General features: G+C 35.9%; 1 protein-coding gene across 2 annotated transcripts in view; it reads left to right on the top strand.

Annotated features, from left to right (window-relative positions):
- The window catches only part of DIAPH3 (diaphanous related formin 3), a 484,172-nt gene that overhangs the window by 95,582 nt on the left and 365,338 nt on the right, over positions 1 to 23,252 (top strand). For both annotated transcript variants that reach the window (XM_054446718.2, XM_054446717.2), the window contains one exon: positions 22,817 to 22,947. In XM_054446718.2, the coding sequence (XP_054302693.1) occupies positions 22,817 to 22,947 (131 nt within the window). The remainder of the gene's footprint in view (positions 1 to 22,816; positions 22,948 to 23,252) is intronic.

The raw sequence follows: 23,252 nt of genomic DNA, 5'->3' as shown, positions 1-23,252 counted from the left end.
AAACAATGATTAAATAATGGCTTTTCAGGGCCACTGTATTTTCTCGTTGGTTTTCCATTCAAAATTAGAAAGATACTTAATTACCTACCCACCCCCACCAGTTTTTTGTTGCTCAAAGCTGTGATTGGTGTGCTTTTCTCTCCTGTTAGTAGTTATTTTAGTAGTTGGCCTGGAAGATAGCATATTTATAAACTATTCTGGGAACTTGGGAAAATTTTTTAAAGATCAACTCCAGAAATGGAAATTTGTTGATGAGTTGACATGGGTCATGTCTCCAAGTCATGACCTTTAGTTTGAGATACTGTAACAGCAGTGTATCTCTTAGATTAGTGGAATTGTTTCATCTGTCTCTCCCTTGTTCATTCATTTTTCTTTTGACAAATATTGCTGTGTGTCAGGCACTCTTACTAGGCAGTAGGAATACTATGATGAGCAAGTTGATCATGTCCCTACCCTAATGTAGCTTACATTTTATTAGGGGAGTCAAACAATCAGTAAGTGCAACATAAGATCAGATTTGGGAACAGAAGAAATTGTAATAGTTGTATTATAATAGTTGTATTTTTACTATTATTAATATAGGTATACCTTGTTTTATTATGCCTTGCTTTATTGGTCTTTGCAGATGCTACTTTTTTTTTTTTTTTTTTTAAATAAATTAAAGGACTGTGGAAACCCTGCATTGGGCAAACCTATTGATGCCATTTTTCCAACAGCATGTGTTTACTTCATATTTCTGTGTCACATTTTGGTATTTGGTAATTCTTGCAGTATTTCAAACTTTTCCATTATTTGTTTGTGTATCTGTTATGCTGATCTGTGATCAGTGATCTTTGATGTTACTTTTGTAATTGTTTTAAGGTGCCACAAACCACACCCATGTTAGAAAGTGAAGTTAATAAGTGTTGTGTGTGTTGTGACTGCTCCATTGACCAGCTCTTTTCTGTTTCTCTTCCTCTCCTTGGGCCTCCCTATTCCCTGATGCACAGCAATGTTAAAATTAAGGAAGTTAATAACCCTACAGTGACTTCTAAGTGTTCAATAAAAGGAAGAATCCCAAGTCTCTCATTTTAAATCAAAAGCTAAAAATGATTAAGCTTAGTGAGGAAGGTGTGTCAACTCGCTGAGATAGGCCAAAAGCCTCTTATGCCAAACAGCCAAGTTGTGAATGCAAAGGAAAAATTCTAAAGGGAATTAAAAGTGCTAATCCAGTGAACACGTGAATGATAAGAAAGCAAAACAATTTTATTGTTGACATAGAGAAAGTTTTGAGTGGTTCAGATAGAAGATCAAACTAGCCACAACGTTCTCTTAATCCAGAGCCTATTCCAGAGCAAGGCCCTAATTCTCTTCAGTTTTATCAAGGCTGAGAGAGGTGAGGAAGCTGCAGAAGAAAAGTTGGAACCTAGCAGAGGTTGGTTCATGAGATTTAAGGAAAGAAACTACCTTCATAGCATAAAAGTGCAAGGTGACGCAAGCAGCAAATGCTGATGTAGCAGCTGCAGCAAGTTATCCAGAAGGTGTAGCTAAGATCATTGATGAGGGTGGCTACACTAAACAACAGATTTTCAATACAGATGAAAAAGCCTTATATTTGAAAAAGATGCCGTCTAGGAGTTTCACAGCTACAGATAAGTCAATGTCTTTCTTTAATGCTTCAAAAGACAGGCTGACTCCTTTGTGGGGGCTAATGCAGCTGATAACTTAAAGTTGAAACCAATGCTCAATTACCATTCTAAAAATCCTAAGGCCCTTAGGAATGATGCCAAATCTTCTCTGCCTGCACTCCAGAAATGGAACAACAAATGCTGGATGGCAGTGCATCTGTTTATAGCATGGTTTACTGAACATTTTAAGCCCACTTGTTGAGACCTAATATTCAGAAAGAATATTCTTTTAAAAAATATTTCTGTTCATTGACAGTGCATTTAGTCATCCAAGAGTCCTGATGGAGAGGTATAAGGAGAGTAATGTCTTTTTTTTGGAGATGGAGTTTTGCTCTTATCGCCCAGGCTGGAGTGCAATGGTGCGATCTTGGCTCACTGCAACCTCCGCCTCCTGGGTTCAAGCGATTATCCTGCCTCAACCTCTCGAGTAGCTGGGATCATAGGTGCGTGCCACCATGCCTGGCTAATTTTGTGTATTTTTTAGTAGAGACAGGGTTTCACCTTGTTGGCCAGGCTGGTCTCGAACTCCTGACCTCAGGTGATCCACTTGTCTCGGCCTCCCAAAGTGCTGTGATTACAGGCGTTAGCCACTGTGCCTGGCCAGGAGAGTAATGTTTTTATGCATGTGAACACAGCATCCATTCTGCATCCCATGGATCAAGGAGTCATTTCAACTTTCAAGTCTTAAGAAAGAAATACATTTCTCAAGGCTGGAGCTGCCGTAGATAGTGATTCCTCTCATGGAAAACCTTCTGGATAGGATTCATCATTCTAGATGCCGTCGAGAACATTTGTGATTCATGGGGGGAGGTCTATCTATGAACATTAACATGAGTTTTGAAGAAGTTGACTTCAACCCTCGTTGATGACTTTGAGGGGTTCAACACTTTAGTGGAGGAATAACTGCAGGTGTGGTGTAAACAGCAAGAGATCTAGAATTAGAGGTGGAGCCTGAAGATGTGACAATTTCTGCAATGTTATGATAAAGCTCAACAAATGAGGAGTTGCTTCTTATGGATGGGCAAAGAAAATGGTTTATTGAGATGGAAACTACTTCTGGTGAAGATGTTATAAACATTGTTCAAATGACAATAAAGGATTCAGAATCTTCCATAACCTTAATTGATAAAGTAGCATTTGTGATGATTGACTCCAATTTTGAAAGAAGTTTGAAAGTAAAATGCTATCAAGTAGCATTGCATGCTACAGAAAAATCTTTCATGAAAGGAAGAGTCAATTGATGCGGCAGACTTCATTGTTGTCTGATTTTAAGAAATTGCCACAGCTACCTTAATATCAGCAACCACCACGCTGATCACTCAGCTGCCATCAACATGAGGGCAAGACCCTTCACCAGCAAAAATAGGACTTGCTGAAGGCTCAGATGATCGTTACCATTTTTAGGCAGCAAAATATTTTAAAATTATGTATGTTGTTTTAAGACCTAATGCTGTTGCTCACTTGATAGACTGCAATATAGTGTGAACATAACTTTTCTGTGTACTGGGAAACCAAAAAGTTCACATTCACTTTTTGTAATATCTATCTGCTTTATTATCATGGTCTGTAACTGATCCTGCAATATCTCTGAGGTATGCCTGTATTTTTGTTCAAGTTCCTTCACAGTACCACAGAACTTGAGAATCTGACATGTTCACCTTTTCTACTGGCACAGATATCCTTATTTATTCATGATGTGCATGAGGGGCTGTGCTTGGTAGATGTCAGAATGTAAAGGTTTAAAGATAATTGAAAGGAAATAGTATACAGAAACACTGGTTTAAGTAGTAATCGCGAAAAAACTACTCTGGAAAAATTACCCAGCAAATTGGTAAAATTCCCAAGCATATATTTCCAGAGCTCAACAGGAATTTTGCAGGTTTTGTTCATTTTTGTATTTTTAACATGTAAAACACTGCTTGTATATAATAGATGTTCAGCAAATGTGGAATGAATAAATGGATGTAAGTATCTTGTTTTAACCAGTAGCCCCAATATGGTTTTAATCAAGGATTACAAAAATTTTTTTAAATGTTTTTTGAGTTCTTGTTTTCTGAGATGCAGGTAAAGATAAACCCAACATTTATCTTTCTCTCAAGGAGTCTTTAATCTTGTAGTCATAAAATGTCTAAATATGTCACTGAAACAAGGTAGAAGTAATTAAGATAAAAGAGGGGAAATAAACCTAAGGTGGGAATTTGAGAGTCTGCACTATCTCCTGCCGAGGGGAGTTAGAAGAGGTTTTGTTGGGAAGGAACGGATAGGATTTGAACATTTGGAGGTGAGGTTGTGTAGGAGGCTGTAGGCAGTAAAGATATTTGTATAGGGAAAACCATGGTATGCATAGCTGGATTGGAAAGTTGTTCTCCCCCTCACCCCCCGGAGTTAAGCTCTTATGAAAGAGAATAGTGGGATATGAGGTTGGAAAGGTAGGTTTTGGAAAATTTTTACCTTTTTTAGATAGTAGAAAATTGAATATTTTTTGAGAAGAGTTCGATTGTTTGAGAGATGCTCCTTTGCTTTGTGTCTATTAACAGGAAAAGCAATTCTCCCTGTATTTTGTCTTTTAAATTCCTTGAAGTCAGATATGTTTAGTTTCCTTCTTACGTATGGGGGTGGGAGGTGTGTGTGGGGGGAGGGGCATGTTTTGTGATCAAATGTAGCAATTTTTTCCAGCTGTTTCTTTCTTGATTTTTTTTTTTTTTAATGTTATGGTAGAACTGAGAAGATGTATTTATTCATGTCCACCTGAACGTGCCTCTTTGTCTCTGTAACCTTTTAAGCCTCTGGAGAGGCTCATGTCGCAGTCTTCCTCAGTGTTGCTTGAATATATTTCTAACATACAGCTTTTTGTAACTTTATTTCCAATCAGTTTTGCAGTTCCATCCTGTTGTCCGTGGGTTAAAGTCTCCTTTCCTTAGTATGAGGTAGGCACATTTCACTTTCTTGTTTCTGTGTGTTTTGTGCTTCTATTCTCTCCCTTCCTGTAAAACCTGTAAATGTGGGCATATATAGCTCCTAAAACACACCAGCTCTTCCACCTGACTCTGCCGTGGCCCATATTGCTTTTGTTATTCTGCTTTCCAATCCTGGTCTTTTAAGACCTGGTTCTTGTAGGATCTCTGCTGGGAAGCTTTCCTGACCTTCTAGGCAACAATTGGGACATCTTCCCTTCTGCTCCCAGAGACTAGACTCATGTACAGGCTCCCTTACTTTTTAACTGTTTAGATGTTCTTACTCAGCTGATGATGAGCACCTCATGGGCAGAATTTTCTTATTTCTGAGTTTCAGTAGTTATTATAACAGTATATAATAGATACTTACTTACATGGTTATTTGAATGTATCTGTTAGGTGGATAGCTGGGTTTTTACAGAACATCCTAGAAATTATGAATTTATAAAATCACTATGTATAATTTTATATATTATTAAAATTTTAAATTTTCATGTTTGTGAATTTTCTTAGGAGCATGGTAGTTCAGTAAATTTAGGTCTATTATCCTTTTTACCCTCTCTTTTATTTAAGAAGTATTTATACATTATCTGTTTAGAACATAATAGTGTCCAGGATTCTGGGAAATATAAAAGGCATATGAGACAATCTATCCAGTTAGTTACAAGGAGGATGAAGTATAAACAAATGAACAACACAACTCTTTTGGTTGGACTTTAGTTGCTTCTCATTTTGGTCTATTCATTTGTTCAAGTTGTTCCCTTACCCTACGCTGCAAACTATAGGTGAGTACTTTCTTCTTTTGCTTTACTCTATAAACTGCACAGCTTTAAAAACTGTTAATCATAAAAGAGAATATTTGCCTATTGTGACAACAATGCAGGCATTTTCCCAGTATATTTCAATTTTGCCGCTTCTTCCACTCCATAACCACTGTGAGCATTTTATACTGAGGAAATTGGAGACCAAAGTCCCATAACGGATTGTAGTGGGGTGTGATCCAATGATCCAAAGATTTTGTTTTATCCTCTCTACTATTTATTTTTTGCCTGTATTTAGCTGGTACTATTATTAATATGAAGAATAATCTAGAAAGTGAATTAGATTTTGTTCTGTTTATGTTTTTGAGCTTTTTACTAATATGAACAGATTACATTTATAGGCTAGCTTGTACATATGAAGAGGCAAGGTGATGTTCTTCCAAAAATCAAGCAAAGAAAAAAAAGGAAGACAGACTTAAAGTGTAAATGTAACAGTGACACTTGAAAGTAGTACTCTGAATTGTGGAGGCAAATAATTGTGCAATTACCTGGAGGGATTGAAAAACAAATTGCCTAATTTTAAAGACTGGAACAGCTGGTGTTTTCTTGTCCCTCCTCCCCTTTTGTTGGTAAATGCCCAATGAAGTTTTGTTGTGGCTTTTCTTTTTACATAAACATAGTCAACACAATAAAGACGATAATGAACCAATGACTAAGAACATCAGTGGATTTTTTCTATCTGTTCAGATGTGCTGAACACATCTTCATCCTTCAATGAACCATCAAATAGAGGCTGGCAAATTAGAACATCCATGTTTATTTAATCAGCTTCCCCACCCCCCAACTTTGAGCTGCCTTTAAATCTTTAAATCACAATTTGTTTTTTAGGTGAGATTAAACATTTTCCAGTACTAGAGGTATACTGAAGATGCTAAATAAAAACAAGTGGTCCTGTATGACACCGTATGACCTTTTTATTTAATTTTATTATTCAGAAAGGAAACATGTAATGATAATCTATGTAAAGTATTTTAAGTGGCATGTTTGAAAACCTGAATTAAGGATTTCAGAAGAATTTGATTTGAATGTACCTTATAAATAGCATAAAGCATGAAACATTTGTAAATTTAAAAATAGTTGTCTAGTACTTTTAAGATTATGTTCATACAGTTAAAATCCATAAATCTTAAGGATACCACTTGATAAATTATCAATGAATAAACACACCCATGTAATCAGTATCCAGCTGGGGAAATAGAATAATGCCCATAAACTCAAATGTTTCAGTCACTACCCTTTCTCCTCTTCGAGACAGCTTCTCTCCTGGCTTCTAACACTACAAATTAGTTTTTTTTTTCTATTTTATAAATTTTTTTAAAACGTTGTATTTTTTAGTTTTTTAACCTTTAAAAAATTTTTACTGAACATATAATACATATATAGAACATGTAAATCATACTTTTTATACATATCATTAACAGTTTTTAATCTAATTAATATTTTTAATTTTAATTTTATTTCAACAGCTTTAGGGGTACAAGTGGTTTTTGGTTACACGTATGAATTGGATAGTGGTGAAGTCTGGGATTTGGTGCACTTGTCATCTGGGTAGTGTACATTGTACCCAATAGGTAATTTTTCATCCTCCAGTATTTATTATACCATGCTGTATGCCTTGTGTACACATAGCATAGCTCCAACTTATGAATGAGAAGATGCAATATTTGGTTTTCAATTCCTGAGTTACTTAGATAGAATCATGGCCTCCAGGTCCTTCCAAGTTGCTGCAAGATATGATTTTGTTCTTTGTTTATAGCCAAGTAGTATTACAGTGTATGTGTATGTGTGTATATATATATACATACACATGTATACACACCAACACACCACATTTTCTTTATCCACTCACCAGTTGGTGGGCAGTTAGGTTGATTCCATGTCTTTGCAATTGCAGATTGTGCTGTGATAAACATACGTGTCCAGGTGTCTTTTTGATAAAGTGATTTGTGGAACTGCTGGATCGAATATACATCTACTTTTAGTTTTTTGAGAAATCTCCCTACTGTTTTCCATAAAGGTTGTACTAATTTAAATCCCCACCAGCAGTGTATAAATGTTTCCTTTTCACTACATCCATGCCAACATCTATTATTTTTTGGCTTTTTAATAACGGTCATTCTAGCTGAGTAAGGCGGTATCTCATTATAGTTTTAATTTGCATTTCCATGATGATTAGTGATGAGCAATTTTTCATTTTTTTCGTCCATTTATATCTTCTTTTGAGAAATTCAGAAGTGTCTATTCATGTCATTTGCCCACTTTTTAAAGGAATTATCTGGTTTTTTTTTTTGCTGATTTGAGTTCCTTTTAGATTCTGGATATTAATTCTTTGTCAGATGCATAATTTGCATATATTTTCTCCCATTTTGTAGGTTGTCTGTTTACACTGATGATTTCTTTTATTATGCAGAAGCTTTTAAGTTTAGTTAGGTTCCATTTATTTTTTGTTTTTTGTTGCATTTGCTTTTGGGGTCTCACTCATAAATTATTTGCCAGGGCCAATGTCCAGAAGAGTTTTTCCTAGGTTTTCATTTAGAATTTTAATGATTTCAGGTCTTAGATTAAGTCTTTAGTCTATTTTAAGTTAATTTTTATATATTGTGAGAGATAGGGATCCAGTTTTATTCTTCTACATGTGGCTATCAAATTTTCTCAGCACTATTTATTGAATAGGGTGTCCTTTCCCCAATTTATGTTTTTGTATGCTTTGTTGATGATTAGTGGTTTTAAGTATTTGGCTTTATTCCTGCGTTCTCTGTGCTGTTCCCTTGGTCTGTGTATCTCCTTTTATACCAGTACCATGCTGTTTTGGTTACTATATCCCTGTCGTGTAATTGGAAGTCAGCTAATGTGATGCCTGCAGATTTGTTGTTTTTGCTCAGTATTGCTTTGGGTATTCAGACTCTTTTTTGGTTCCATATAAATTTTAGGAATGCTTTTTCTAATTCCGTGAAGAATGAGATTGTTATCTTGATAGGAATTGCATTGAATCTGTAGATTGCTTTAGGCAGTATGGTCATTTTCATGATATTGATTCTTCCAATTCAGGAGCATGAGATGTTATTTCCATTTGTGTCGTCTGTGATTTCTTTAAGCAGTGTTTTCTTGTTCTCCTTGTAGAGATCTTTCACCTCTTTGGTTAAGTATATTCCTTGGTATTTTATTTTTTTGTAGCTGTTTTAAAAGGGATTGAGTTCTTGATTTGATTCTCAGCTTGGTTGTTGTTGGCATATAGCAGTACTACTGATTTGTGTACATTGATTTTGTAACCTGAGACTTTACTGAATTCATTGATTAGATCTAGGAGTCTTTTGGAGTAGTCTTTAGGGTTTTCTAGGCATAAGATCACATCATGAACAAACGGAGATTGTTTGTTTGTTGCTCTGATTGCTCTGGCTAGGACTTCCAGTACGGTGTTGAATGGAAGTGGTGAAAGTGAGCATCCTTGCCTTGTTCAAGTTCTTAGGAGGAAGGAAAACTTGTTTTAATTGGGCAAAATTTAAATAATGTAAAATTTATCATTTTAAATTGCACAATTCAGTGGCATTTAATATCTTTACAGTGTTATTCAACTAGCACTACCATCTAGTTCCAGCACATTGTTGTCAACCCAAAAGGAAACTTCATATGGTTTAAGTAGTAACTCCCTATCTCTTCCCATACCCCCAAATAGATTTGGCCAGTAGAAGTCTCTTCAAGCTAGTTCCTTTGTCATTTTTTGTCCCTATCATTCTTTGAATACTTCCTCATTGTCTTGTACACTGTCTTCCAGGATCATCTGGTACTATTCTACACCCAGCCTTGGAGTCAGACATTTCTCCAAGGACCCCAAGTTCCTCGTAGTTCCTTTTAGTGGGGAATGTTATTTAGAATTCAAGATCTGGGTGCTAGGTCTTTTAATGGTATATCTTCTGGGCCCTTATAGACAGAGCTAGGAAAAATAAAATAAAAATACACAAGTACATATGGGTGTATATTTACATGTATGTGATATGTGTGTATGTACGAGTATGTGTGTATATGAAATATGTGTAGATCCATGTGTAGAAAACACATGATATTTGTATACACATACCCGTCTTTATTCTTTTCATCTATCTATATCTATGTATCTCTATTCCTCCGACTCTCTCCTTTCTCTGTCTCTATTTCTCCTTCTCTCTCCTCTCTCTCTTTTCTATATATATAGTTAGATAATATATTATAGCAGATAATATATACAACATATATAAAATAGATAATAGATAATATATGTATTTTATATATATATTCAAAAACCTCAAGTTCATGTTGGTAATCTTCAGTTAGAGTCTAACATTACAGGGTTCATTCTAGCCTTCCATATTTTCATATTCTTATTTCTCTGACATTATTATTCATTTAAAATACAATTAGGTTTCTTGTGTTTGGATTTTTAGTATATCCTTCCACTCTTTCTGATATTAATATTTCTCATTTCAAGTGTATGAAATATTAACATAGTTCAAAAGTCAGAACTATACAAGGAGGACTATACTAAAAAAGTCAGAACTTTACAAAAAATAACCATGCAAAAAATTGCCACTTAGTCTCTCATCCCCCTTTTTTCTCTGGAAATTTTCTCTCCCCATCTTTTCTACTATATTCCCATCCACCCCGAAGGTATATGATTGTATTAGTTCCTTGTTCCTTCCTGTGTCTTTTTGCACAAATGAAGAGATATGTGTATTTTTTCATTTCTTTCTTTCATAAACATAAGGTAATATATTGTAGATATTCTTTGGCATGTTTTCCAGTTACACATGCTTTCTAGGATATGATTTTATCAGCTCATAGAGATATTGTCTTTTTTTCTTATAATTGCATGCTACTCCATTATGTGGTCCATCATGGTTTGTTTAGTATTCTCTGGCTATGGGAGAAACATTTGACTGTTATCTGTATAGTATATCCTTTTTGAGGCTTAAGAGCTAAAAGAATACTTCAGTTCTGGTCATGGTAAGCAGGTGGAAGTGTTATAACACTGGAGTATTGCATTCAGCAGTTGAAGCAACACTTCTTAAATATGTAAAATAGTCTAAATAATCAACTCTCTTATTGAAGGCACTGGGCCAATGCAGGAAAGCTTTCCATTAGAATGGAGGTCATGCTGGTTAAATATTGGTGGATAATAAGAGAATATTGTGTGTCAAATTTCTTCTGCTATTTCAAGTTAATTTCTAAGTGTCTAAAATTAGTATTAGATCATTATAATTATTCTTTATAGAAATATTTTAGAAGTGAAAAGGGGGGAAGTAGCATATTTTCTGTACTTTATCTTTTTTTTGGGTAAAATATAGTTGGTAATTTTAAGCTTTTTAATGTACTCTAAAACCAGCTTCCAATATAGGCAGAGTTTTTGGCACATAATGATACTCATTAAATGTTTGTTTAAAAAGTCAAGTAACTCTTTAAGGGAATCCCCTGCTAAACTTTATTTTGTTGGTGAATGCACCTTTCTGCAATATTCTTCAGCTTTCATAGTTTCTACTATGTGTTTGCATAAAATTATCTGTGAATAACAGATTTTATTGGCACTGGAGATCTGTTCGTATATGTTCTGAAAATGAGTTATTCATACAGCAGTGACAGCCTAGTGTTTCTGTTGATCAGTGACATTAGAGATGCTTGAAATCATTTGAAAAATGCAAGGAAATAGTCGCAATGCATTTTAATAGTAATATGCACGATAGTAATTTAGATTATAATTACCCTCTTGGCAGCAACTGTGCTTACCCTTGTTTTGTACTGCGCTGACTCTGCTCTTTTTCTTAAAATATTGTCCCTACCAGTGCAAACTATTTCTTTAAATAGTCTTGACATTTCATATCAGCTCATTCTTCTTCACAAGTCTCATCACCTGAGTAGGTACTGGGAATTCAGCAATTGCAAAATCAAAGAAAAACTGAGGCAGTTAATTAATGGTTATTGACTTAAATAGAAATCTACAGGCATAGAGATAGATACATATACCCATGCAAGAGTGCATATAACTCTCTTATCACTATGAGAACATAAGCTTTTTCACTATTTAGGCTTTATGTAGATAACAGTTTTCTGTTTTCTGTAATTTACTTGCTTAAAATTACAAAGTAAATGTTATGGAGAAGGATCTAGAATCTAGTAACTAACTTCACATAAAAATTAAAGTTCAAACTATTCTTACAGTTCTCTGATATCTTAATATTTTAATCTCCAGAGGCTATATATTATGGGTCTTCATGTTAAAAAAAATACTGGTTTTCTTTACAGGTTTAAGTGTGATTTAAAGATTAAGCTATCACCAGCAGTTGAAGATGTTGCATGGTGAATTTTGGTATAGGCTACTATCTGGGAGAAATAAGGTGTCATTTAGTGAGTTGGAAAACAGTCTACAGTGATTGGAGTAGTGTTTAAGAATATAATTTCTGACTCCTTTGATATCACAGATATTCTAGGCAGACTTTTGCTTTAAGCAACTACCATATGTTAGATACTTTATTAGGCAGATAAAGAAGGTCATTGTCCTGATCGATATTGGCATTATGCTGTATCATCTTCTTTCAGAGTGTGTAGATATTTCAGATTTAGTTTTTTTTTTTTTACATTTATTATTTTAAAAATCTGGTCATTCATAAATGGTAGATTCTTTATGATTGTATAAAAACCATTCAGTTATTTCAAAAATCAACTGGTAACTAGAAATTCAGTGTATTTTTATACATTGAATAAAGCAAACAATGAGATAGAATAGTGAGTGAACATATACTGAATAAGTGTTACACCTGAACTGAGATGAAATGTAGTCATTTAGGTAGGGACAAAATAATCTTTTCAAGACAGGTCCAAGGAGAGTGTTACTATTACCTGTAATAGTTACCTAGCAAAAGAAAGAGCATTTAATTTTAGACGAACAGAAATGGTAAGGGAAATAAGTATGGGAAAGGGTATATTACTTTTTCTACCTTAGGATACATTTAATAAAGAATATGATAAGAGGAATCTATGTACTTTTCTTTCTATGCTGCATTTGGTATTTTAGAATAAAATTTGCTAAAGGATTTAAAAAGATTTAAAAATTATGTTGGATAAATATCCTTCTAATTTTTGTGATGTCAGGCAGACATCCTTATCTCACTAATGTGTTTTGATACCACAGGGGATAAAGCTTTCTAAGTATTTTCATCTTCATGGCTAATGGACTTAAAGATATGCAGCCGTGAGTATCCTTTCCCCCCTCCCTGTACTTCCCTCTTCCTTTGAAGTTATGTAAAATGAAATACAAGAGCTGTTCTTAAAAGGAGTATTTCTGATTATTCTTGTAATATAATATTTTTCCCCTCAATTTCCTTTTTTATACCTGTGTTTGGATAGTAATATAATAAAAGGTAGTTAATTGTGTTGAAAAATAGTCTCTCATTTCCTGTTTCTTTAATTTAAGAGATGTGTGTGACTTTTCTTCTTCTTTCTTATTATTATTTCTTTTTTTTTCTTTTCTTTTTTTTTTTTTTTTGAGACAGAGTCTGGCTCTGTCACCAGGCTGGAGTACAGTGGCACGATCTCAGCTCACTACAACCTCTGCCTCCCGGGTTCAAGTGATTCTCCTGCCTCAGCCTCCCAAGTAGCTGGGACTACAGATGGATCCTACCACACCTGGCTAATTTTTATATTTTTAGTAGAGATGGGGTTTCACTATGTTGGCCAGGCTGGTCTTGAATTCCTGACCTCAGGTGATCCACCCACCTTGGCTCTTTTCTTATTTTAACCCTTAGTCTATGTATACCTTCCATTTTATTATAACTTCATTCATTCACTGAATGCCATTCACTTTGCAAAGGACTGGTGTTACAGTGATGAATTAGGCAGACGCAGACACTGCCCTGTAGCATGTATTCTAGTGGAGAACATGGCATCACACAGAGATGCTGGCATGTATGACAGACTTCTTATACCTTGAAGACTGGGCTACCTAGTTGATTGCTTTTCCTTATGCTACTACCACCTCCATCATCCCTAATGATTTCATTATTCACATACATGATCTGTCCAACATCCCACTTTCTCATTTACTTGACTTTATTACTCCTAGTGAACTTTGTTTTTTCTCCCAATCTCAGTCACCTGGGACAGTAAAATACCACTTCTAAATATGATTTACAGACTTCCTTTCCTGTGCACTGTCTATCTTTCCTATTAGTATCCTCACTTTAAGAATTTTGCAATCCCATTGGCAATTCTGACCCATTGACTTTACATGTTTCATGTTCGTCACCTCCCTGTTCCTGGCATGCCCTTACTTCTCTCCTTATATACTTAACACCCTCAGATCTTCACTCTCACACATACCATCAGTTTGTTTGCCTCATTGTTCATATAAACGCTGCCCTTGGTTAAACTAAATTCCCCCCCTCCTCTGCATCTGCACCTCAGCACAGCATGCATCTGGGAGGAAGCAGGTAGCTGCTACACTGACTAGTCTTTTTTGAATGACCACAGTTAATAAGCAAGCCCTTAACAGTACTCAGATATCCTACCACATGACCATTTTTATTGCAATTCTTTACTTTCTGAAAACAATTTCCTACCTTCAGCTCGGTGTTCTCACTTTTAGTTGATTATATTGCCACTTTTTTCACTGAGAATGTTGATGTAATCAGAATAGAACTGCCATACCTCACTTTCTAATCATCAGATCTGACAGTGTACCAGAATCTGTTCCCTTAAACTCTGCTTTTGCTTTTTTTGCAGTGATAAACTTTCCTTGCAGCTGTATAAGGTCAGTCTCTCCCCTTGTATAGTAGAGCACATCCTCTGTCATCTACTCAAGTGGTTTTTGTTTGTTTGGTTTTTTTTGAGATGGAGTTTCTCTCTTGTTGCCCAGGCTGGAGTGCAATGGCGTGATCTCAGCTTACTGCAACCTCTGCTTCCTGGGTTCAAGCAATTGTCCTGCCTTAGCCTCCCGAGTAGCTGGGATTACAGGCATGCGCCACCATGCCTGGCTAATTTTTACATTTTTAATAGAGACAGGGTTTTGCCATCTTGGCCAGGCTGGTCTCGAACTCCTGACCTCAGATGATCCACCCATCTTGGCCTCCCAAAGTATTGGGATTACAGGCGTGAGTCACCTTGTTTGCCTGCTTGTTTGTTTTTCTGAGCCTGTACCTACCTCCCTGCATCATCAGTTTTGTTTCCTTTTCTTGGTCATTCTCATCAGCATGCAAACATTACCATATATGTATATATTTTTTCCCACTCCCCCCAAATTATACCCCAGGATTCCCTCTAGCCACTGCCCCAGTTCTTTTCTCCCCTTTACAGAAAATCTCCTAAGAGTTTTCCATTCTTCTTGCTTTTCTTCTTGAATTTATGATCAGGCTTATCCCTAATCCACCACTAAAACTGGTCTTTTCAAGGTCACAGTGATCAGTAGACAGTATTCATTTACTTGCTGAGAACAAAAACCTGAACATCATCTTCAAAGTTTACTTTTTTCATTCTTACATCTAAACTATCAGCCTCCTGTCTGCTGTACATTGAAAATTTATTTTCATATTGAGGACATCTAATGTTTTCCATCACTGCATCTTATGCCAGGCTACCAACAACTCTTGACCAGACAATGCAGTAGTCTTCTAACTGACCTCCTCGTTTCACGTTTTGCCATGTATAGTCTTTTGCCACACAGTAGTTAGAAAAATCCTTAAAAAATATTTATTTCATCTTATACTTTCTATGCTCAGAACTCTCCAATACTTATCCATCCCACTCAGAATAAAACCTAAAGTCCTTACCATGGTTTATAAGATCCTATCAGGGGATGGCATACTTTTTCTTAAATGGCCACACAGTAAATATTTTAGACTTTGTCACATATGGTCTCAGTTGCATCTGCTGCTGCTGCTGCTGCTTCTGATTTCTTCACTTCTTCCTCCTCCTCCTCTTCATTCTCTTCCTCTTCTTTTTAACAAGCATTTGAAAATGTAAAAATTATTCTCAGCCCCAAGATCATACAAAAACATTTGACACTCAGGCTGTAGTTTTTCAGCTGCCTGCCTAGAGGATCAGAGCCCTGCCTTTTCTGTCTGTCCTTGTCATCTGTAATTCTTATCATGTTCACTGAGTCTTCTTACTGTCCTCCAAATATGCCAAGTTCATTCCTGCCACAAGGCTTTGTATTTTCTCTTCTGTTTGCTACAAGTTCTTTTTCTCAGCTTTCCCATGTCCTCTCCTCTTCATTGTGGTCTCTGCACAAGTGATATTTTATTTCTTTCTGTCTTTTCTTTTTTTGAGACACAGTTTTGCTCTGTTGCCTAGGCTGGAGTGCAGTGGTGCGATCATGGCTCATGGCAACCTCAAACTCCTGGGCTCAAGTGATCTTCCAACCTCAGTCTCCTGAGTATCTGGATCTACAGGCATGCACCACCATGCTGGGTTAATTAAGAAAAATGTTTTTTGTAGAGATGGGGTTTCACTGTGTTGCCCAATATGTTTTCAAACTCCTGGCCTCTAGCAATCTTCCTGCCCCAGCCTCCCAAATTGCCAGAATTACAGGCATGAGCCACCACGCTTAGCCGCACAAGCGTTATTTTCTTAGAGCAAAATATATTATTTTCTCTAGAGGCTCTTAAATAGCTACTTCCCCTATCACTCACTCTCTTTATTCTATCTCCCCCATCTAAGTAGATGGTACCATGTTTTGGCATAGACCAAAGTCCTAGGACTCATCTTTGACTTTTATTTCACTCCTGTGTCTGCATCGTGTAAACAGTACTTGGCACACAATAGGTGTTCAATATATCCTTTAAATAATAGGTAGTAATGAAAGTTATTTTAATACAGAGTAAGAATTATGAAAAATGAATCCATAGATTGGGGGAAGGGACCCATTGTGTGGCTCACGAGAGGCCTTCTGTGGGAAGCCACTCTCCGCCCAGGTCTAACCAATGTTTAGGAGTAGGCCTGGGTAAGGGTTGTAGTAGTGGTGGTGAGGGTTTGGGTAAGGGTGGAGGGTGTCAGAGGCAGGATTCTCAGGTGGGAATGCAGAATCCTTGAGGCAACAAACTGTTCAAGTTGGACAGTTCAATATGGCCGAAGTAATTATCGTTAGGTAGTGGATTTAGTCTGTCTTTCCCGGTGTTTATTGGTTAAATCTACTTGCTGCCCTATTTAAAATGTTGCCTCCTTTTAATCCCATCCTCCAGCCAAACACACCAAATTTAATAGCTCTGCTTCTGTGCCTGAATTGTAATGGCCCTAGAGAAAAGATTGACAGGTTAGTTTTGGTTTTTCATATAAATAGAACCATCCACTGTGTACTTTTTGTTTGGGCTACTTCAACCTAGTGTAATTTTTTGATTCCTTTGTCTTGTTGCATTTATCAGTAGTGAATTCTTTTTATTGCTGCACAGTATTTCATTGTGTGGTTATACTATAATTTGTTGATGAATACTTGGGTTGTTCTCAGATTTTGACTATTAAGAATAAAGATATTCCATACATCGTAGATTTTTTTCATTTTTTTCCTCCTGCTTAACACCTAACTGCAATTGCTGAGTAATATGGGCAATGTATATTTAACTTAAAAGAAACAAACATCTTCCAGGGTGACAGTATCATTTTATATGTCCACCAGTAGTGTAGAAGAGTTCCAGGAGTATCAAATTCTCACTACTCTAGGAGACTACTATAGGGACTATGTAGCACTCCCTCATTTGTGGTTCCAATTTGAATTCCCCTGCTGACAGGTGATTTTGAACATGTCCTCATGTGATTATTGGCCATTCACATATCTTCTGTTATGAAGTTTTTAATCTGTTTATTAATTTGTCCTATTACTATTGAGTTATAGGAGTTCTTTATTCTGAATACTAGTCCTTTATGAAATGTATCATTGGGAGAGGCAGTCTTCCATGGGATCTGAGTTTCCCTACATCTACTTGCTGGCTATGCCAAGAACACAAGGTTTGATTGCTCTTTACCCATCCCATTTTTCTGAGTTGCATTTGCAGTGAGTAGCCTGGAGAGGCGAGGTTTTGCCTCTCTCTGCACAATAAGCATGCCTATTACTGCTCACTATAAAAATGGTGAATCCCCCAAGCTCTGTGTTCTTCTCTTATGATGCAATCCACTGCATGTGCAGGCATTCTCCATGGGCCCTGGATTGTCCCCGTGCGATTGGGTGTGTTAGGGACCCAACACATGCATAATGAAGTCCTTCGGCTCTAATCCAGGAGTCTTGTGTTTTTCTGCCAGCATCTGTGAAATAGTAACAAGCTAATTTAGCTTGTAAGTTGAAATCTCAGACTCTATACAGTTCTTAACTGTATTGCAAATATTTTCTCCTGGTTTGTGCTTACCTTTCATTTCCTTACCAAAACTAATTTAATAAGATACTTTTGAATTTAATGAGGTACAATATTTTAGTTTTATAGCTAGTACTCTTTGTGTCCTATTTAAGAAACCTTTGCCTTCTCCAAGGCAGGGAGGATTTTTACCTGTTTTCTTCTAGATGTTTTATAGTTTTAGCTTTTACTTTTAGGTCTAGGATCCAGGTTCACTTTCTTTCATATGAAAGTACAATTGTTCTAGCACCATTTGTTGAAGAGATTCTTCTTCCCCCCATTGAATCACATTGGCAACTTTTGTGAAAATCATTGACGATATAAGTTATATTTCTGGACTGTCTATTCCACTGATGCATGTATCACTCTAATTTGATTACTGTAGATTTACAGTTAATCTTGAAATCAGATAGTGTAAGCCCCCCAACTTTGTTCTTTATCACAATTGTTTTCCTATTTTAGGTCTCCTTTATTTTCATATAAATTTTAGAATGTAGTTCTCAATTTATACAAAACACTTGATGGGATTTTGACAGTAATCATTGATTGAATCTATGGATTATTTTTTTCAGAAAATGTACTTAATGGATTTCTTAATAAAATTAAGTCTTCTGATCTATGAGTATGGTATAACGTGTTTATTTTTGTAGGTTGTCCTCAATTTCTCTCCACAAATGTGTTGTAGTTTTATCTATAGGTATTTCCTTTTTTCTTTTTTTAAAAAAATACCTTAATTTCTGGGATACAAGTGCAGAACGTGCAGGTTTGTTACATAGGTATACACGTGCCATGGTGATTTGCTGCACCCATCAACCCATCATTTACATTAGGTATTTGTCCTAATGCTATCCCTCTCTTAACCCCCCAACGCCCCGAAAAGCCCTGGTATGTGAGGTTCCCCTCCCTGTGTCCATGTGTTCTCATTGTTCACCTCCAACTTATGAGTGAGAACATGCGGTGTTTGGTTTTCTGTTCTTGTTAGTTTGCTGAGAATGATGGTTTCCAGCTTCATCTATGTCCCTGCAAAGGACATGAACTCATTCTTTTTTTATGGCTGCATAGTATTTCATGGTGTATGTGTGCCACATTTTCTTTATCCAGTCTATCATTGATGGGCATTTGGATTGGTTCCAAGTCTTTGCTATTGTGAACAGTGCTGCAATAAACATACATGTGTATGTGTCTTTATAGCAGCATGATTTATAATCCTTTGGGTGTATACCCCATAATGGGATTGTTCGGTCAAATGGTATTTCTAGTTCTAGATCCTTGAGGAATCGCCACACTGTCTTCCACAATGGTTGAACTATTTACACTCTCACCAACAGTGTAAAAGTGTTCCTATTTCTCCACATCCTCTCCAGCATCTGTTGTTTCCTGACTTTTTAATGATCGCCATTCTAACTGGCGTGAGATGGTATCTCCTTTTGGTTTTGATTTGCATTTCTCTAATGACCAGTGATGATGAGCTTTTTTTCATATGTTTTTTGGCCACATAAATGTCTTCTGTTGAAAAGTGTCTGTTTATATCCTTACAGTAATTGAGCGATTTTATGATTGGGACATATAATATCCTATTGAGTGATAATAAAATGAACTAAAGCATTAAGATTTTTGGATGCCTGAACTCATCTCTTTAGGGATGTAGCTGTAAGGACTTTATAAAATGTGGATTCAGTTAGCTCTCATTTCATGGAATGGCATCTTTTTGTTCAATTGAGTTTACCTATTGCTATTCAGGAGTTGGAAGAGAAGAGGTTCCAATGTTTGAAAATAATTAAATCCTTATTTTTCATAATACAAATCAAAGGTAATAATGAATATTTAGAAATCTAAAAATATCAGGTACATTATTTAGACATATTAAGTAACTATCAGAAGAAACTGTTAAAGGAATTAATAATTATTGTCTTTGTGAGACAGGGCTAAGATATAGGATAGGTGGTTTTTGTTTTTTATCTTTTAATACCACTTTTATTCTTATCCACATGCACTTATTGGTTATTCTCATACTTAAAAAGTATTTGCTACATGGAGCTTACTTATTGTTGAAGAAAAAAATCTATTTATTCAGTTGTGGTTTATTTTGATCCTACCCAAATTGCAAGTTTTTTGGTAATAAATTTAGAATGGGCTACAAGAAATCATCTAGTTAACCTCCACTGCTATATTTTTGGATAAAAATATCGGCCTGACAGCACGCACAGGAAACTTGAAAAATTTATGATATCAAGAAATTGTAAACAACCTACTTGCCCAAGAGCCAGGGACTAATTAAGTAAGTAATGCAATAGTCTGTAGGCAGGAAGAGGTCATATTCTTTATGGCTTATGTGTTGAAATTGGAATATGTTCATGAAATATTGCTTAAAGATAACAGTAGCCTATAGAACAATAGGTATCAAACAATGTTTATAATGAGTAAAGTGTATTGTATTAGTTTTTTCTCACGCTGCTAATAAGATGAATCTGAGACTGGGTAATTTATTTGTTTTTATTTTTATTTTTTTTTGAGACAGAGTTTCACTCTTGTTGCCCAGGCTGGAGTGCGATGGCATGATCTCTGCTCACCGCAACCTCTGCCTCCCAGGTTCAAGCAATTCTCCTGCCTCAGCCTCCTGAGTAGCTGGGATTATAGGCATGTGCCACCACGCTCAGCTAATTTTGTACTTTTAGTAGAGATGGGGTTTCTCCATGTTGGTCAGGCTGGTCTCGAACTCCCAACCTCAGGTGATCTGCCCGCCTCAGCCTCCCAAAGTGCTGGGATTACAGGCATGAGCCACTGTGCCCAGCTGAGACTGGGTAATTTATAAATAAAAAGGTTTAATGTACTCACAGTTTCACATGGCTGGGGAGGCCTCACAATCATGATAGAAGGCAAAGGAGAAGCAAAGTCACATCTTACATGGCAGCAGGCAAGAAGTGCCAAGCGAAGGTGGGGGAAAAGCCCCTTTTAAAACCATCAGATCTCGTGAGAACTCACTGACTGTCACGAGAACAGCATGGAGGTAACCGCCCTCATGATTCAATTACCTCCTACTGGGTCCCTCCCAAAACATGGGATTATAGGAACTACTATTCAAGATGGGATTTGGGTGGGGACACAGCCAAACCATATCATATATGTTTTAAAATATAAATATATGCAAATATATTAATATTCTCTATATATACGAGAAAAATGCTTTATGTAGAAATATATTAACAGTAGTTATTTTGAGGCACCTTTGTTCCTGTTGCTTTTCTGTGTTTTCCAAATTTTCTTTGTTGAACAATCAATCCTTTGGTAATTCATAGCAAAAAGAAACATCAATAAGTGCTGTGTTGGTGCAAGTTGAATATGTTCTTTGAATGATATCAGTGACTGTGGTAAAAATAATCGGATGTTCATTTTCATAGCTTTCACCATTTCCCCTTTTATTTTCGGAGATTATACCATTGAATTCTTCTTTATTAAATTACTGCTTTGATAATGACATGAATAAAAATAACCTGTCTTTACAGTGCTAATTTGTTTTGCTTTATTGAGAATGTTTTCTTGAATAACAATATAGTAAATTAATAAAAACAAAAAACGTGAGAAACACCTGATTTCCTACCACTTCACCTGATCTTCTTTTGAACTTACGCAATTCATTTCCTGCCATTGGATGGTGAATCTGTAATTCAAATAATATAATTCAGAACTTTATTGTTAGTTCACCATCCTCATCATTTCCTATCTAGGCTATAATATATACCTTCTCGACAGATCTCTCTGCTTCTGATCTCAGAGTAAAAGTCCAAGTTCTTTGAGTGGACTGTAAAACCTACAGTTCCCTCCATCACAGCATTTTTTTTTTTTCCTGTATCTGCATGGTTAGCTGTCTTATCTCCTTTAGACTTTTTATTTAAACACTCAAGTTTGAGGCCTTTGAAGTCTTCTCTGTGAGGCTTTCTTTGACCATCCTGTTTAAAACTGCATGTCTCATATGATGCTACTTATTCTCTTTCCTGCTTTTATTCTTCTCCACAGCATGTATTATTTACAGTGCAATGCATTTTCATTATTTTATGTATTACCTGTTTCTCCCCATATGTAGTAAAGCTACATGTAGGTAGGAAGTTGAATCTCTTATTCTTCTTTCATCTCTGCTCTATTCTCAGTACTTAAAACAGTGCCCAGTATTTAATAGGTACTTAATGTTTGTTGAATAATGAGGGAACTCTACTCTTCTAATTCATATTTCACACTGGAGTGATCCTTCCAAAACTCCCCAGGAGAGCTAATTGCATAGTAGTGCTCTATCACTCCATGATCTGGCCTTTATCTTCAGTTGCATATGTTTTTGTTTTTCTCTGCATGTGTACATGCATGTTATATTTTGGTCTGGAAGTTAATTCCTTTCTCATTCTTTGCCTCCCTAATGCTTACTTACAAAAGAAAAACCAGGAAGATGTACCCCTGTTATGCAAGCTTCCCTGATCTGTTCTGCCAGGTTAGATGTTCTTTCTTTGAGTCTCTTGGTGCTGTGTTACAGGAACTAGACTGTACTGAAAATTATTATTTTCTTGCTTGCATTTCTTCCAGACTTCGCTTTTTGTTAATCCATGTGTCTACAGTGCCTAGAACTAGGCTTATAGTGATAGCTGAATGAATTAATACCTAATAGCCTTTTCTACACTGCTCAGAATACTAATTTTAATAGAGTAGTTCTTATATTGAGTTTTGAATTTTATTTTGTGTATGCCTAAAAATATTACTGTATTTTAAGATATTTTCTATATTACACAATTGTTCTCCATGACATTTTACATTTAAGAAAGCAGTTATTTCAATTTGCACACCTTCTGATGTTATAGTACTATCTTTTGTGGATACCACAGATTATGAATTTATACATTTTTGGGTAGAAGTAAGGAAATTATCTACCGCCCTTGCCCAAATAGTGCTAATTATAGTAGTTATGTGCTGCTGTTAGAGGGATTAACTTGTTATTTTTTAATGGGTAATCTCCATGCAGTATTAATCAAAACATTTTTTGACTTATTTTATAGGGAAGTCTTAAGAGAAGCCGACAGATCTCACCACAGGAATTCATTCATGAGCTGAAAATGGGGTCTGCAGATGAGAGACTTGTCACATGCTTGGAGTCTCTCCGAGTGTCTTTGACCAGCAATCCTGTGAGGTAATTCATCTATTTGAACACCAACAGGGCAGATGTCTTTAATGTGTTCTTTTAGTTTAATACTTTTTTTTCATTGTGCCTGGTAGACCTCAACAGTTTCTCAAAGTACAAACTGAATACCTAATATTTATATGCAGGAAGAAATATAGTCTCAGTAGTACCTTTTGCATTTATTACTGAGTGGTACATTGCTCAGGGACTTTAAAAAAGCCTTTTGCCCACATAGAATTTTTAGAAACTTAAGGTGTTTTCTAAAAGAGAATTGTCATGTGAGAAACTATTAATTTAATATGACTGAGTTTCAC

This window comes from Pongo pygmaeus, chromosome 14, assembly GCF_028885625.2.
Source record: "Pongo pygmaeus isolate AG05252 chromosome 14, NHGRI_mPonPyg2-v2.0_pri, whole genome shotgun sequence".
NCBI lineage: Eukaryota > Metazoa > Chordata > Mammalia > Primates > Hominidae > Pongo > Pongo pygmaeus.
This window is presented reverse-complemented; position numbering and strand designations above follow the sequence as displayed.